Source organism: Buteo buteo, chromosome 4 (genome assembly GCF_964188355.1).
Source record: "Buteo buteo chromosome 4, bButBut1.hap1.1, whole genome shotgun sequence".
Taxonomy (NCBI): Eukaryota; Metazoa; Chordata; class Aves; order Accipitriformes; family Accipitridae; genus Buteo; species Buteo buteo.
The window spans coordinates 29208237-29225726 of record NC_134174.1 but is presented as its reverse complement, the minus strand read 5'-3'; the positions used below and the strand labels follow the sequence as shown (position 1 = coordinate 29225726).

The 17490-nt window shown below is 35.9% G+C and overlaps 1 protein-coding gene and 1 non-coding gene across 7 annotated transcripts in view; both read right to left on the bottom strand.

The window, feature by feature from the left end:
* Window positions 1-1243: 1243 nt before the first annotated feature.
* The window catches only part of CCAR1 (cell division cycle and apoptosis regulator 1), a 30255-nt gene continuing 14008 nt past the window's right edge, over window positions 1244-17490 (bottom strand). For 5 of the 6 annotated variants that reach the window (XM_075025336.1, XM_075025337.1, XM_075025338.1 and 2 more), the window contains 15 exons: window positions 16235-16348; window positions 15184-15350; window positions 14256-14469; window positions 13366-13446; window positions 12505-12690; window positions 10667-10858; window positions 9958-10191; window positions 9506-9617; window positions 9207-9248; window positions 7705-7787; window positions 6659-6805; window positions 6121-6241; window positions 5356-5541; window positions 4753-4958; window positions 1244-3444 (listed from right to left, as the gene is read on the bottom strand). In XM_075025336.1, coding sequence (XP_074881437.1) covers window positions 3385-3444; window positions 4753-4958; window positions 5356-5541; window positions 6121-6241; window positions 6659-6805; window positions 7705-7787; window positions 9207-9248; window positions 9506-9617; window positions 9958-10191; window positions 10667-10858; window positions 12505-12690; window positions 13366-13446; window positions 14256-14469; window positions 15184-15350; window positions 16235-16348 — 2145 coding nt within the window. In that variant the 3' untranslated portion in view covers window positions 1244-3384. The remainder of the gene's footprint in view (window positions 3445-4752; window positions 4959-5355; window positions 5542-6120; window positions 6242-6658; window positions 6806-7704; window positions 7788-9206; window positions 9249-9505; window positions 9618-9957; window positions 10192-10666; window positions 10859-12504; window positions 12691-13365; window positions 13447-14255; window positions 14470-15183; window positions 15351-16234; window positions 16349-17490) is intronic. The other variant, XM_075025339.1, reaches the window with a different exon arrangement.
* On the bottom strand, window positions 15502-15565 carry LOC142030732 (small nucleolar RNA SNORD98). Its single transcript, XR_012650267.1, has one exon. It is a non-coding gene; the product is annotated as a small nucleolar RNA SNORD98 (small nucleolar RNA).

Sequence of the window (17490 nt, the reverse complement as noted above, 5' to 3'; positions counted from 1 at the left end):
GAAAGTTAACTGTGTTACATTAAGTCCAAACAGATATTGACACAGTACATGAGTCAGCAGAGATGGACTGAAAGCCATTCATCTCTCTCTCAAAGCAATTAAACATTGAAAAAATGTTATGTTAAAGGACTAGGCTTCATCATGTTAGATTCTGAAACAACTCAGTTGTAAATGCTGGATCTATGGAAACCCACAGGCACCCGACAGAGAATTCCAACTTCTTTGTTGTACACTTCAGGGTGCCCCAGGCTGAGCCAGAGGACACCGGACAAACCAAGCAACAACTGGGATAAACCAAGCAACAACTGGGAAGTGATTTTGCAGCAGTGCCCAGGTGCTACAGGCACAAGCATCAAGCACTGGGTGAGTCAAGAAAACATTATGTGTCTTTATCGTGGTAGAACATGCAGCAGTGCTGGAAGCAGCTCCGTTATCCCGCATGCAATCCTCAACACTTCAGAAAACTTTGGCAAAAATTCACTGTTGGTGTACTTGCCACTGTTGCTATGTAGCACTGAAACTATATATTTCTGCCTTTTTATTACCAGCGCAAAAGCAAAGGGGCCTCAAGAGAGCCTACTTTATTCTAGACCATTTTGCATGCAGATGTATCGCTTGGAACTTTCTTCCTAGCCTTATTCACAAACATCCACTGATGTCCGAATATCACTTTGTAAGGGTTTAACTCATTAATTCCCCCATACTAGACAAAATACAAAAGGGAAGGGACATAACCTATAAAGCGAGACCAGATTCCATTTACTAGTCTGCTGTAGCAGTGCTTTCTCTACAGAACAAGGCAGTCTGACCTTTACTACTTTCCACAGAGCATCTGTGATGATTTTAAAACTACAAACAAACTGGATGTTCAGGCATCAGAGTAAAACCCAGCTTAGGCTCAATTTTACCAGCCTTTCACCAGCAACTGGTATGTAATGAAAGACTGAGAAGCGGAAAGTCCACGAGATGGAAAGTGTGGAATTTAAATGAAAAAACATTGTTCATAAATTAAAACTGACAGAAGATTGCTTCTCTAAACCTCTATTACTGATACTCTACTCAATTTTCTTAAGAATTAGTTCTATTTCTGGGAATATTATCAAGAAGCTTTAGCTAATGACCAGCATTGATACTGTGTAGATACAGAACCTTGTGCTGTTTGGTAAAGCAATTTAAACAGTCTGTGGAGGTGTCTGGTCTTCCTCAGATTAGTTGTACTTCAGGAGACAGGTCAAGCTCTGTGGAGGTTGTCAAACTTTTCCTTATTTTTTTTCCTTTATTCTTTACCCTTTTCATTTCCTTTCCAACAGAAATGCAGACTGTACATAGTATCTGAAACACTATTACATCAAAGCAATATAGAGAAAGATTACACTCATTCTAACAAATACTTTTTTTCTTAAATACTGTAAAAATCTGTATCGCTCTAGCAACTATCTCACAGGGCCACTCACTGAAACACAAGATGAGGCCTGCTTGTCACAACAACTGCTTTCAGCTTGGCAGGTTAAGGTAAAAACACCCCAGCAAAATATTTCAACAGATGTTTCAGTGTGCCTAAAAAGATGTTATCTTGAATTCTAGAATTATTTTCTTGTATGTTCACATGTACTGCTGAGAATTCATGAACAAAGTGTTTCAAACGCGATCCTTCCAAGTCCATTTAAGTAAATGGTGCTCAAAGTAAAAAATGAAACATGCTGTCAACAGTTTGTACAAAGGTAAAGGTGAAAAATATAATTTGATTACAAAAGAATTTGTTAACACCATCTGTACACCACAGATAACGCTCTTCATAAGATTAATTTATCACCATCCTCATTCAATCATTCTAATGAGCTGTTATCTCTTAATTCATAAAGCATGCATTTTCTGTGTACTTATATGCAATAATTAGTGTTTTTATAGTACTTCCTACTTCAGTGTGAACAGTTAAGATATTATACAGTGACTCGGGTGAGATGAATGAGGGGGAAGCTTACGCATGTTATTTTAATGAAAATATATTTTACTTGTCTAGCTTCAAAAGAGCCAAGAAAGGTAAGTGATAAAAGCACCAGCTTAGACTCTTTTGAACATAAATTCAGGCATTTTAATGGGTATCTCAGTAAAGCTCCATGAGTTTCCATGTAGGTTATTCATACATATTATGGCACTTGGACTCTCCTAACAGGTATTTAGTTACCTACGACATCTAGGCTAAAAAAGAAAAGGTCTGCTAAAATTAACCATTTCTGTGAGAAAACACTTCTGTCCCAACCTTCAAAACCCTTAATTTTCCTGGAAGTTGCACCAAAATACAATTGTTCGTATTTCACATTATTTGAATAAGTTGCCTTTGACAATATTGTCAAAGGCAACTTGTAAGTTTAGAGCTCTAGTGATTTGTGAACACAAAGGAAGGCAATCTTACCCACTTTCAAAAAATCAGGTTGTGTCCTGCTCCTTAGTAATTATAACATGGAGTATTGATACTTGTGTATCCATTCTTTTGTTGGACTAAAGTCTTTGAAGTAATTACACATATTAAGAAAGAAGTCCAAATTTAATTAAAGGTGGCTTACAATGGTAGCTTTTTCTCCATGTAAGGCATTATTCTGACATCTACTGGCCTGGTATCCAACCATACATTTTAATACACTGCGTTTGTTATTAAAAAGGAGCATATATATTAATCCAAAGATAAGAACAATTAAAGGAACACAAATGACATACATTTAAAACAGGCCCATGTATTTTCATATAAATCTCACAACCCTACCAGTATTTTTGGTAGGTTTCTATTGCTTTCTTAACTCATCTGAACTACTGTATATTATGAGGCTTTAATACAAGCAGCTTTGGGGAAGAAAGTTACATTTGGAAGGGAAAAGAAAGTTGTGACAAGTAAAAAAAAAAATCCAAGAAGCTTTTTTTTAAAAAAAACTTTACTTGCAAAATTAAGCAGCATGCTATTTTGTGATTTATATTTGAATTTAAAAAGACTAATTAGACCGAAATAAAAATAAAAACCTAAAAATGGCAATTCTATAAATAATGAAAATTTTGATTTCACTAGACTTTAATGAAAAACATTTGGTAATTAAATACTTGCTACTGTTCATTACGTTGATGAACTTTATTAGGGTTAAAACTATAACAAAGTTCATCCTAAAACATTTTGCAATGCAAAATTATTTTCACTCAAGGAGTGTCTCAAATTGAATGCTAAGAATTACAAGCAATCTTCAGAAGCAGACACTCACATTCATAAAACTTTATACATCTTTTGGAACTAAGATATTTATACTACTAAAATCAAACATGCATCACTTCCCATACATTCTGGTATCATGATTTATATTACATTATGTAACATCATTCTTCTAAACAGCAGCAGTTTTATCATACGTTTGCTCCATTTTCTTTGGATTTCTGATCTTTATCTTCGTTCTTCACAATATCCTTTAAAAGAAAAAAGGGAGAGGATAACATGAATTCTAGAAGTGCTATTTCTCATGTGAACTGTAAAGCAGCATGAGGCAAAGATACGGTTTGATAGCAACTTTAAATACCATGTTAAACTGAGTAAGGTATCAGTTCGTTATAACCAATTCATATTTCCAGGATCTTCCTGAAAAATTGAGGGGGCAGAAATTAAATGTGACTTAAGCACTTCTGAAGAGAAGCACAAAAAACATCCCCAAAAGCCTGACTTCATGGTCTAAAGGTTTGGGGTTGTTGAGATTTTTTTTTTTTTTTTAAAGAGCAAGTAGAAAGTTCTTGCAAAATCCATGAAATTAGGATTATCATTTACCATAATAGTTCTAAAATAAAATACTTACATTGGCCAGAGCCATCAGAAAACACTAGGCTTAGAAGACATTTTTATCTCAAAAATAACCAGACAGAAATGAGCAAGGCTATTTAACTGAGCTAAGAACATGGCAAAAGAGCATTATGCAGTGCCTTCAGCTGCCAGTTCTGGTGGAGTAGCAGGTCTACAACATTAGTGAAGCACAGGACTGCATAATGATACTGGTGACAGACAGCTGCAAGGTACTGCCAGTTTAATAAGCTACAGTGACTTATATGATGCATCACTTGTATCCTACAAGGGGGGAAAAAAGTTCTAACATTTGTCAAGTTTTCTAGGGTTTTTTGTGTGCATGTGGTTTTGGTTTTAGAGCTTCAAAATAAATGTAGATAGAAGCAGAAGCAAGGCTCCCTCATAGTACCAGTTTGCCACTCAGTAGCCTTCATAACCTACTTCTATTCAGCCTTACTTAACAGACCCCCCCCAGCATTCCTAGGGAATATGCAAGTATCTTTCTGTACAGCGACAGAAATGCTCTGGAGCATTATGCAGTTTGCTTAAAACTCATTTTACTGAAATACCCCCACATAAATTGAAATACTTCAATTCTGCCTTGAAAAATTACTCCTAAGTCATCAAATGGAAGAGCAGATTTGACTGTTGGGGTGGACAAGGTCAGGATAGGAAAACATTAAGATGGTTTGAGATTTACATTGATATTTATAGATTTTTAAAAATATTTAAGTCAAGAACATGTGTTTCGAGCTTAGAAAAAATACATTTTATTTGTTGTCTTTAAGTAATCAGTATCGCATTGAGCATCTTATATATGTTAAGATACTACTGCCCTGAATTAATGTGAAAATTCTTTTTTATTCTGAAGCTTTTGTTCTGATAATTTAGTCTACAGGAAGCTTGCATACAATAAAAAAAAAAATTAATTAAACAATTCTAACCTGTTTAAGAACACTCTGTATTTCATCCATAACAGTAGCTAAATTTTTGATTGTCTTATTCAGCTGACCCTCAAATTGCAAATTTTTATCATCCGAGATCTTCAAATTTTCTTGCAGTTGGCCAAGGTCCTTTTTCACTTCTTTAAGCTCTGTAGACAGACTTTTGTTAGAATTCTCCAGTTGTAGTATGGTCTTTTCATCCTCATCTTAGGGGGAAGAAAAAAAAAAAAAAGTCAGTCACTTCCAATGCTCTGTACTTTGCATCTTAATAGCCCATTTACATGCCAACACCGTAACTACCAATTTTTAAAGAACATTAAAAACTGCATTGCATTACCATTTGATAACACTGAATTCTGACTACATTTGGAAGTCTGACATTCAGCTTGAATAAAAAAGATAAAAGCATTTCAGAATGGTGCCAACAGTACTCAACAATAGATGGTGTGCAAGTTCAAAGGGCTTGGGAAATAGAAAATATAAGTTTATGGTAAACAAATAGCTAAGGAATTTAGATCACAAATATACTCAAATTGGTTCATCTACTTAAAAAGTCTTAGTGTCTTGCATCCATGTAAGTACCACCTTCAAATAATGTCCCACCTGTTTTTTCTTCTAGTAACTGAAGCTTTTGTTCTATCTCTGCCCGCACTCTTTCGCTCTTCTCCAGCTTCTGTAAAAGGCTCCCAACATCCACCATAGCTCCATTGTACACAATGAGGCCAACATTTTCTTCTATGGCTTTTGATTCTTGCTTTATAGTAGGTGATGGTAACAGTAATCTGTTTCCTGTATTAGATTAAGTAGCATTAAGAAATAATCATTCTGTCATTTTTTGGTTCTAGTGACCAACCTCAAAAACTTCTTAGAAGAACAAATTCCTAAAAGAATAAATACAGATTCAAGTTTGCTGGTCTATCCCTCACGTTTCTCTCCTCCCTCCTTACCCCAATTATGCCTCCCCCACCAAAAAAGGACCATGCTCTTTCATGACATTCTTCTATGCCTCCTTTCTGCAGTAATCTATCTTCAAAAATCAGGCTCTGTTCTACTACCTACAGCACTGATCCTCCTCACTGCAAAACTGCTGTGAATGAGAAATGTTGTTCATCAATATTCAACATTAACCTCTGTCCTCCTTCCTGTTCCAAGATATTAAGATTTATCCTATAGATGCAACAAGGTGTGTTGGAAGCCAGAAATACTACAATTTATGAACTGCCCAAGATTTACTTTTCCAAACTGGCAGGTTCCACGCAGACCTGAATTAGTTTCTGCAAGAAAGCAAGTATCTCCGAACTCTCACTATTATTTGCACAGAAACAATTATCTGGAAGTTTGTGGCATTAAAAAAAAAAGTAATACCACCTAACATATCTTCCTGTAGCTCTTCAGACTCTTCTTGGTTTTCTTCATCTTTAGAAGTATCTGTTAGTCTTCTGTAAAAGCAAGATTCTCTAAGCACTACTTTATTAAGTAGCTTCTTGACCTAAAACACAGCCACAGAAAGAAATATGGTGTTACTTAATATGCAGACATTATATTACCTAAACAAGAATGTTTTAACTTGGAAAACTTAGAGAAATTGCACAGCTTTTTGAACTTTAACATACTGGGGCTTAAAATGAAAACAAGCTAGAGGAAAAAAAAACCCACAATATTGAGACAAAAGCTACACATACAATATGGGCATATTAAGAGCTGCAAACTTCACCTTTTTATTCCAAGACAATTTACAAAAGATTAAACTAGTATGTCTTTGTAAATATGAAGTGGCTACATAAAAATCGGGGATCAAGTATGTAAGCAACAGCCTTTAGAAGCTAAACTATACTTACATATATATACTCTACACTTACAGCATTCCTGTAATATTTTCAAAGAGACTTCTATTACTATACAAAACCTGAGCACGTGACAGGTGTAGTCCAAGAGTGTATAGTATCTCCTCCATGTCCTTCTCCAGAAGATATCCACAATGACTTTGATCAAAATAAACAAAGGCCATCAGAAGATCCCTATTAACAGTTACCATCTGCGTCTTGTCTTTCTCCTACAGAAGATTCATTCACAGGATCATTAGGAAGTTAAAATACCATTTTCCCATCATCTACTAAAAACAAGTAAACTTTTCAGTTAAGAAAAGCTTTCCTCTGTTCATTTTATCGTTATTTTCAGTCAAGTGATTAATATAACTAGCATTCACCTACTGAGCTCAAATATAATACAAGCTAGCTACTTAGAATAAGTAATCTTTCAAATATTTAAAAGAATTACAGCACAATGCACAGTAACATCTGGTAGACACACTTTCCTTTTGTTCATGCTAGTTTGTAAAAAAATTTGAAGAATTAACCCAATTAAACAAGTAATAGTAAACATCCCTTCTCTCAATTATATATTTTACTGAACTGCTGTTTTCAAAGTGAAATCCCTATAAACATGTAATGAATAAGCATCCAGCTCTCACAGCTACAGCAATTCTGCACTGTGTTTTCCCATTATTCCTACTCCTACATCTCCTATTTTTCCTTTAGAAAAAAATTAAAAAGAATCAGAAACTTGTTTTATGCCAGTTTATCAATCAAGCTAAGCTTCCGCTTTTCTTAAGTAAGAATACAGCAGTTGAAAATAATGCATAAAATAATCACATCTGCTGCCTCTTATATGCACATAAAGCATCAGTCCTCACATCCTTCAGACAGATCAGTATCTAAGAAAGTTTTCCAACAGCTTTCACCCAAAAAACTTTAAAATGTAAGTGAAAGTAGGTTGTAAGCACTCTACCCAAAGCTGCCACATGTTCCCTAACTTCTAAACACTTAATGTTTCAGCCCAGAAGTGCTGAAGGAATCAAGGAGTGCAAATAGTCTTACAATAAAATAAAGTTAAGCTCTAAGTAGGACACCTCTAACAAGGTTGTATGTAGTTGTTAAGAAAGGTGTTAATTACTTTATCTTTAGATGACCTCTCTTTACAATGCCTATTTCCCTCTCTTCTGTCCTCCCGTTTGTTCATTTCCTCTTCATCCCGGTCTGTAAAATAGAAAGAAAATTCAACATATCCACAGCAAACGATTCTGTAACCATTATCTCAAAATACATATGTTAATTTTAAAAGTTCACATAAACCCCCAAATATCTGAAATTAATGTATTTCCCTGAAAAATAACAGAAAACCCAAATGGCATTTAAGCAAGTCCTGTTACATTTTTATTTTCTCTGGTTTTATTTTAACATAAGCCATTTGTCATTTTTTAACCCTGCGTTTCTTTCACACACACAGGATAGAAGAGCCGAAACAAATGCTAACTAGGCCAAAATGAGTTCCGCCAACATCACCATCTATTTAAGTGGTGCAGAAAATTACCACAATTCTCCCTAATGAGGCTTGGCAGAGTCTGCATTCAGCTATGGTTATTCCTATTAGGACAAAATCAGTACTATTTACTCTCAAGTATTTTATAATCATAAAAACCATATTAACTATATAATCAAAAGCATGTGTTTATACTCATGTCTGAGTGAGATATTACTGATCCTATGACTTAGATTCTCCAAGAAGTTACAAATCACATTGCTTATTAGATGTGAATTACAAACTGCAGTTTTGTTTTGTTTTTTTTTTTTTTAAAGGTAGACAGTACAGTAAAACTAAATCCAAAATCAAGAGAGAAAGAGGAATATGACAACTGCAGGGATGGATTATGGCATGCAGCTCTGTACCTTATGTGCAAGTCTTTGGTTAGAGAATCACGTGCCAAGTTCAGCTTTAAGCTCACCTTTCTTGTGAGGAAAACTTTGGAACAAACTATGTATCAGAACACTTGTCTAATTTTGTCAACACGTTTCTGAGAAGCTATAGCTTTCTCCTGCACCTCCATGGCATGTTGGTTTGTTCTCAGCAACTCTGACTGGGAATGGCACAAGGACAGATTACGGGAAGTAGCAGCACTTGTACAGAACAGACAAGCCCAGGGCACTCTCACAGCCAGATTATAAGCAAGTAAGAGTTATTTTGGAAACCACAGATTAGCACCAATTTTTTAAGGCTGGTGCAGTACTCTGCCAAAATACAACTGAAAAGACTGGGACTGCAATATCTAAGCAGTTCAACCCCACATCTCTAGCAAAAACTCTCCACAAAAGGACAAAAAACCAAAGAAGTACAAACCAAAAAGCATACACCATGTCTTAGACCTTTCTGAATCTCTAAGCAGGGAAAGAGGGCTACTGCTGCTCCCTGGAGACAGGAAAAGTTCCCCAGCCCCTTTCCCCATTTCTTCAGGCAAACACAACTCCACCCAAACAGAAATCAACTCCTCATAACATCAGGTAAAGAGCACCCCACACTACATTCTGGCCTAATAAAAACAGAATGACATTTCAGAACTGAGGAATAGGAAGTTAGGCACTTAAAAGTGGCTTGGTTTTTCAGAGGTGCTGAATACTCACATCTCCTACTGACTTCAATGGGAGTTGCGAGTGGTCTGCATTCTGAAAAAAATAAAACCACTTCTATATGCATGCCTTACTTTGAGTACCACAGCTAGTTTATATCAACTATGTTCATACAATGCCTAGCATAAAGGCACTTACATTTTAAATAGATCTGGTCAGAATTACTATAATAAAATTAGTCTAATAACGTGATTTTAAATTGTCTAGTTCCAGTGCATTCTCCAGCTTGAAAGAACATATTCAGTGGCAGTAAAAAAAAAAATGAAAGCCACAAAATTCATAATTCAAGATACCTTCATCTTCGTCTTCAGCATCTTCTGCCTCCATTGGATCATATTCTTCTTGATTATTGTCATCTTCAGTTTCTTCTTCATCTTTAGAATCATCTTTTCTTTTATCTTCCCTCTGTAACAAAAGTTCGTAAACATTTATCCAGTCAGAACTAAAAAACAGGAAAACAAAAGCCTTACTACCATTCCCTCAAAATTTGTGTATGTTTATATTTAGTCACTTTAAAAAACAAATACAAATCTACATGATCAAGCTGAACGTTAAAATACCCCAATACACCTGTAAAATTTTTAAATTACTGAATCTGACTGAAGCATATTTAAACAAATTGAGTCAAAACAATTAACTAACACTACAAGACCTGAGCTCTCAAAAGCAATAAAGTAAAATTCAAATAGAAACAGTTTAGTATTGATCCAGACAGGACAGTACTTCATATGAGCTATCTGCAGACCTTCTTTTCGTCTCTATCTTCTTTTTTGTCTTTATCATCTCCAGATTTTCTCCTCTTAGGTTTCGGATCATCTGTTTCATCATCTTTTTCTTCTTTTTTTTCTTTTCTCTCATCTTTTTTGCTTTTTTTGTCTTTTTTGTCCTCCCTCTCTGGGAGAGAAATCAGTGCTTTGTAAATTCTGACACCAAAATCTCTCTGAAGCATTTCATTGAAGAGTTCTGCAAACAATGATACCTGCACATAAAGAAGAATGAAAAAAAAATTTAAAATACATATTAAAAATTTATACACTTATAATTAAACAGCTATGAGGTGCTAACTTTACAACTTTCACCATGTCGGAATTTTATATAGTGTCAGATTTCTTACTGTCTGCTTTGAATATAGAAACCTTAAACAACTTTTAGAAATGCTTCTTTCCTGTACTGCAGTAGTTTAGGACCTAGACTAGCTGTATAAATTATAAACTCAGTTCCATATCTGAAAATCAGCGCATTTCTTCTGAATATCATACAGTGCCTGACTATACTGCTATTGTAAACCACATACCAAAGACTGGACAGCTTTTTCTAGGTATTGCACAAAGAAGCTAACTTATTTAAGTTTTATTTTGCCATGCTATCATAAACATCTAACAATTTAAGGATACTGCAGGTATCAGACAGAATTAAAAAGAAACACAAATGGCTAAGTAATATAGCTAAATTACCTCAAAGGAATGTTCTTTATTATCTTCTAATCTATAGTCCAGAAGAACACTAAGAGACATAATGCTACAGTCAAACTTCCCGCTCTTTGCTGCCCAATTAGGATGTACAATGATTGCTGGTTCATCAGGTAAGATATATCGTCTCTCCCGCCGCTGACGTTCCATTTCTTCTTGACGTTTTCTTTCCTCTTCCTAAAAAGAGGCAAAAAAATAACATACAGCATATTCCAAAGCTGAAGTTTCAGCCTATGTATTAGTTTTTAGGACTCACTGCTTTGAAGAAAGCAAAGGGAAGCCTAAGCTGCTGAATGCAACACAGAAGACAGACAGAAGTCACAGACTAGAATTTCCAGAATGCATACTCTGTCCACTGCCAACACTTGCCTAAGACAACTGGAAACTTGAGCAACACAAAGCAGGACATGCAGTGTTGTTTAGCCCACAGAGCAACGAGCACCTTCCAACTATCTTATGGTGCTAACCACAGTATGTTTATTCAACACTGGAAGGACTCAGGCTAGTTCACTTCAAGAAATGGTATGCAAGCTAGCATATGTATGCTAGCTAGTCAGTGCTCCTGAGGGGGCCTTTTGTTTGTTTAGGGGCATTTTCAGAGCTGTACAGTACAGTAAGCCGTCTTATTCCTTATACAGGAAGAGTAAAGGCTTCATACATCATCCTCCCAAAGATACCCAACACAGCTTTAACAATTATCAGATGACAATTTACTCAGCTCTTTTGATTATGGGAAATGCAATCTCTCTAGATACAGCTGATGCAAATCAAAGAAAAGGTAAAAAAAGGAAAAATACCAAGCAGCTTACTGATTGCCAAGAGAGAAATATTGTAGTCTTATGAGTACGGAAAAAAAGTCACAGCAGAGCTTGTGATTTTTAAAAAAGGAAGCACAATCAAAGTTCCCTCCCCTGATCTTAGAAAGCTGTGGCAAGAAACCCCAAGATAGCTGAAGCCCATCCAAGCTGTGGGAAAAGGCAGCAGCTGACAGAATTAGCAAGCACATGGCCTTTGCTCCCTCAACAGGGTTTACACAGATATATAAAATTTCAAATCAACCCATATTGGTTAGCAGGTAGTACACAAAAAGGCAGGTTTAAAAGTAACTAACACACAATATATTCTCCAGACATTTATGTCCCTTTTCTGTGGGTGAGCTTTTGCCTTATTGCACAGATGTTGTTTATCCTTGTGAAATAGCAGAACAGACCAAGTACCAACTGCAAGACTGAGAAACTTCAATACGCAGGAAGTTTATCCAAAAGCAAAAATTAAAGCTTCATAATAAGGGGAAAAAAAGCCTAAGCAAACCATTAGCCATGTGAAGAAACTGGACTGTTTGAGAGCTATAACCTTTTATGGACCAGAACCTGCCCTCCTCCCATTTCCACAACTCCCTAAGGCTTGTATGCCACTAAAAGCCAATTCAACTAAGCAGCTGCTTTTCACGAAGGTTTAAGAAGTTAAGATCTTGTTAAGTGTATTCACCTGTTCTCAAGCATAGTTTTCTCAGGAGCCTGGGATTTATTTTTCCTTACATTTAAGGTCTGACATTAATTCAGACACCCTTAGTGCAGTTGCACATTTCAGCTGAGTTTGCTGATGTAAAAAAATTCAAACTTGCCAAGATTTCGTTCCAATTCAGCAGCTCAAGTTACAGCAAGAGTTCCCAGTACAGTCATCCGAGAACTATAAAATTCCAACACAGCTAGGCATATTCCTGTACTTGTTATACTTATTTAATTATACAGATTTTATAGATAATATTTTATGTATTTATGTATATTTAATAAGACTTAAACCAAGTATGTCCAAAACCTAACCTCTTTGTCATCTTCAGATTTCCTATCCTCCTCCTCTTCCTCTTCTTTCTCAGACTTCTCTAGCTCCTTTTGCTCTTCTTTTTGTTCCTCTACTTTCAGCTGTTTTGTCAGTCGAGCTATCAACTGAGATTTCAGTCCTTTAGAGCTAAGGGTTCGACTTTCTAATTCTTTGCGAAGGTCATTTACCTGGTAAATAAAAGCTCTGTAAGTGGTATCAACCAGTGACATTGCAAAACATTTGATTAGCAGAAAAGGTGAAGTAAAAATTAAGTAAGAGCACTGAAGTCAACTGTATTTTTAAATCTGTACTGAAAACCACTAATATTTACTGATATATAAAACATATTACATTTAAAGTTGTGTTCTCCTCAAAGAATCCCTTTCTGAGGAACTTTTCAGAGGGGCAGGGAAAGGATTTTACTATAGTAAAATATTTTACTACTATTATTCCTTTCGAGGAAACTTTTTATGATGTCTCCTGACGTACATTTTTGTATAATTATTGCCTTTTTAAACTAACATTAAAGTATTTTAGACCCCACATTTTTTAATGCAAACAGATAGGACCAGATTACTGCAGAACTTTCATTTTCCAGTTAATGTATCATATGTGATACCCTTTTAACTGTACAAAGTTCAGAAGTTCAGAATAGTTTCAATTAGCTGTATTCACTTACTAAAATCAGAAGTCACACTTGCAAGCTGTGATATCATACCTAATACCTATAAAATCAGCAAGGAAGATAAAACACTACTGACTTTTTTTTTCTCAGTTAAGGGAATATACACGCTATATTTCAGGTCATGCCTTAAAAATGAAAATGTACAATGGAATCAAGTTTTAAGAAAAGTGTTAGTTACCTTCATTGTTTTTGGATCCAGTTTAGACCAGTGCGTAGGTGTTGAGATCTCTTTAGCTTCCCCATCATCCTTTTCCTCTTCGTCCTGACAAATAAAATTTAGAAATTATCATTCAGAAAGCTTGAAAGCATTTCAGTTTATTTTTTAAATTCTGTTGCTGATCTGTGCAAGGTCACAACTGTTTCAGATAGTCTTCTCCTAAAGTTATTATTTAGACAAGTTCACACACACATTCTACCACTTTATAAATGATCACAGTGCCACTCAGCCAATACAAGCCAGATCTGTGGAACACAAAAGGGTGATAAGCAACACCACAAAGAATATAGGGGTTACACAGACACTGCTGGTCTCCATTAACCACACAGTGTGTGATCTTCCCGCAGGTTTTAAATCCCCCAAATTACTCTTTGTTCAGTCAGACCTTCCCTTATTCCAAGATGTTGATCAGCCACATGGCCTGAAATTCAGATGTTTCAGACTAGCATTTGTTCAATTTCAAATATCACAATTAGAACTGGCCACAAGAGAGAATTTGGAAATTTTAGAAAATGGCAAAATGTTTATAGAGACAGCTATTCATAAACTGCATCTCACTCAACAACTGGTCCCAGATTCCAGCAACTACGTCTATGATAAAAAATTTTCTGCGCATCATAAGCACAATTTAATTCCATTTGTGATATCAGCATACACATTTAAAGTTAGTGAACTAGCTGAAATAAAAATAAAAAACAACATTCACTACACTGCTGAAAGCTGGTTTACCAGTCATTGTTACCAGTTATGTTCCTCCTATGTATGTATGTTGTGTAGTATGTGGTGTGCATTTTGTGCCTGTGTTCCTGTGCCTGTGAGAAGCAGAAATAGAAAAAGGGATTAGCGTTCAGTGCCTGTTCTCCATCAGCCTCCTTGCGTTCACCCTGAAGCTTCTCGACCAGCTGCTGCTTGTATCCTCGGGAGAGGGTTTCCCACTCTGAGCGGGTGGGAAGGCAATGCCAAACATCCGGGAAAAATAAAACCACTGTCTCCACATGAGCTGGAACTGTACGCCCCTTGTGGGTCTCCTCAGGGCGATGGTAGCGAATCTCTGCAAAACGGTACCTGTTGCAAGGGAAGAAGCATGTTGGAAAAAAAATTCTACAATACATTTTAAAGAGCCTAGATCACTTGTAGCACATCAAGTAAAGAAACTTTGCTGCAAGACCTTGAAGTTTATCTAAAGAAAAAAATTATGGAAGCCATATTTTCTCTTTTGGCGCATTCGTAAAAAGGTATCACAATTGAAAAGTAGGAAAACCAACAAAGTTCTGTTTCTGTAACTTGTTCTTTAGCACACATAGGTTTAATGAGCAAATAAAAGTTGCTGAAGCACTTCAAATTTAGCACACAGTAGACTTTCCTGCTATTAGTAAAACTGCAATGGGTGTTAACACAGGACAAACTCATCAAGAGAAAATATGGCTATGTAACGAACGGCTATTTATTTATAACAAAAGAACAATGAAATGAAGTTCTCCTGACGATCTTCTCCAGCTATGCACAAAATGAAAAATATTTTCAATGCACATTCATTAAAAAATTACAGCATAACATGTCAAAATAAATCCAGAATTTTTAATTAGTTCTTAATGCAGTATTCAGCACAGTTGGCACCAATCAAGCTTATTACAAAACAGAACATCCTTTGAGTAGTTTACCTGCACTACCAAGAGCAGCCGACAAAGAAAAAGAGGTTTTTCCATCTTTTTTTTTTTAAACTCCTGGTAACAGACAATTATTTCTACAGCGTACTTTGCTTTGCAGTACAGTACTTACCATTGTGTGCACACACTTAAGTCAATCCCTGTAAGAGCCTTGCAACAGCGAATAGCCGTCTTTATCAGCACGGAAGGGTCCTTTTCTGGATCAGGTCCATCCAGTGATGGGGACCAGTGTCCTCCAATAGCCATAGCTTCATCTTTGCCTTTCATACCCACTAAAAACTAGACAGAAAGAGTCTTCTGAATGTTCCCCTGCTAGGGGTAAAGAGTCATTTTCCCAAAGCTCAAAGAATATTTCATAGCACACACACTGAAATCCATGAGTAAACTGTCACATTATTTTGAAATCTGAAAATGAAAGTCAGTCAAGAAAGAGTTCAGTTGTTTTTTTCCACAGATTATTTCAGAAATGGAATAGGTTTAAAACATCATCACTCATTCTTGTTGGCAAGACTTTCCATCAAGTTTCTTTATTGGTATAGGCTTGTTCCTTCGCAGTTAAAAGCTTTCTAACAAAAGACAAACAGATACTAATTTGTGTCTTAATTCCAATACACACTTATAGATGTTCCTGCTCAAAAGTGATAAAGCAAAGCTACAAAAGGTAAGACCACAAGAGCATGATATCTATAAATTCAAATCCTCCCATTTGCTTTAAGATGATGGAGTTCAATTGGAAAACAAGTCTGTGTTGTCCTGAAACACCATAGCACTTACAGGTTGTTCAGTTTAACAGTAGTTACATTTCACTTAATACAATGGTTACTTAACTGTTGCTTCATTTGTATTCTCTTCACAGCTGATTCCTTAAAAAAAAGTCTAAGTGCTTGTAAAAAAAGGCTAACGAAGTTAATTATTATATAATTAATATAGGTTTCTCCAAATGCCTATTGTTTAACTAAGTTGAACAAAGCAGTAAATACGAAAGCAGTGAAGATGGAGCTCCTATAAACTGGAAAAAGAATTGACATATAAACTAGGTCTCCTCAAAGGAAAAACGAAGCCATCGTTTAGCTGCCTACAAACTTCTCCCTTATCAACAAATACTTAAAAGCTCTATAACCAACCTTTATTGCCAAAAGTGTCTGGCACTGAAGAATATTTACCTTTACAAGTCTAGCAGGATGCTGAAATCCATCACGAAGTTCTTGGGGATCTTCAGCCAGAGCACATGACTTGTGATAGAGATCTTCCATACTAGGACTAGCCATCAACATCACCTGTTGTGTAAGTCAGATCAGTCTTGTGAAGGTCTCCCACTATGACTGGTAAACAATGACCACAACTTGCAAACACACACATACCAGTACTTTTTCCTTAATGTCACAAAAAAATCAGAACAAGTAAAGGTAAAATAAAACTGTAGAACTGAATGTTAAAATGTCTGCCAAGGACCAATTGCCCTCTGTCCCATATGGATGCAACATGTGGTCTTATAAAAAAAAAAACCAAACTGAAAGCATATAAAAGCAACACGCTTTGCATGTTATCACTACATGCCAAATACCCCATACCAAGAAGCACACTGAGTACATTTCTGGTTTCAGTAACCAACTCCTTCCTTCCATTTTCCCACAATCACAAGAGAACTGACCAACACATTCATCTGCATCCTCATAGCATCCCGTTAGCTCAGTCAAATCTAGCAAGGTTGCCTTACATCCTAAACAGGTTAATATTATGAAACAGGATGCTATTCCTCAGTTACTGAATATATTTTTAAGCTTAACCTTCTGAAAGAGAGCTCTTGCTCTGCATCAATAGACTGAAAAAATCAGTATGTCTGATACTTGAGCCAAGGCTTCAAAGTTTTTATACACAGAAGTAAAGTCTTTCAGAAATATGGGGTTAACGGGAGTTTTGTTTCTAAACCCATCTTTAACATGAAATAATTCTAAACAGATTGACCTAGAAATCTCAGACCTATTTTAATGAAAGAGCTTTCAAATGGAACAGGTTTTAGGAAGACTTTTTGACACTGAGGTCTTTTATACATTTAGATAATCCCAATATGCTCAATCTACTTTCAGCTTAGTAATAAATACTGAGATGAAAGAAAAAAGAAAATATCACTAAACAGAAGAGCACAAACTGCATAGAAAGGACCCTTGGGAAAAAAAAAAAAAAAAGAGGGGGGGGCTCCATTAACTACTCAGAATGAATTGCCTAAGAAATACACTCATAGATCTTGCGGGAGCTGGCTCTACTTCCTATAATCAGATCAGTGCAACTGGGTGCAGCGAATGGAAGAGACCTCGGTAAAAACAAGGCTTAGGACAGCTCTAGTAACAGAAAAACAAACTGAATTTCAGTCATGATTCTTCTAGCTCTACATACTAGCTCTTTACCAAAAAGCTTAAAA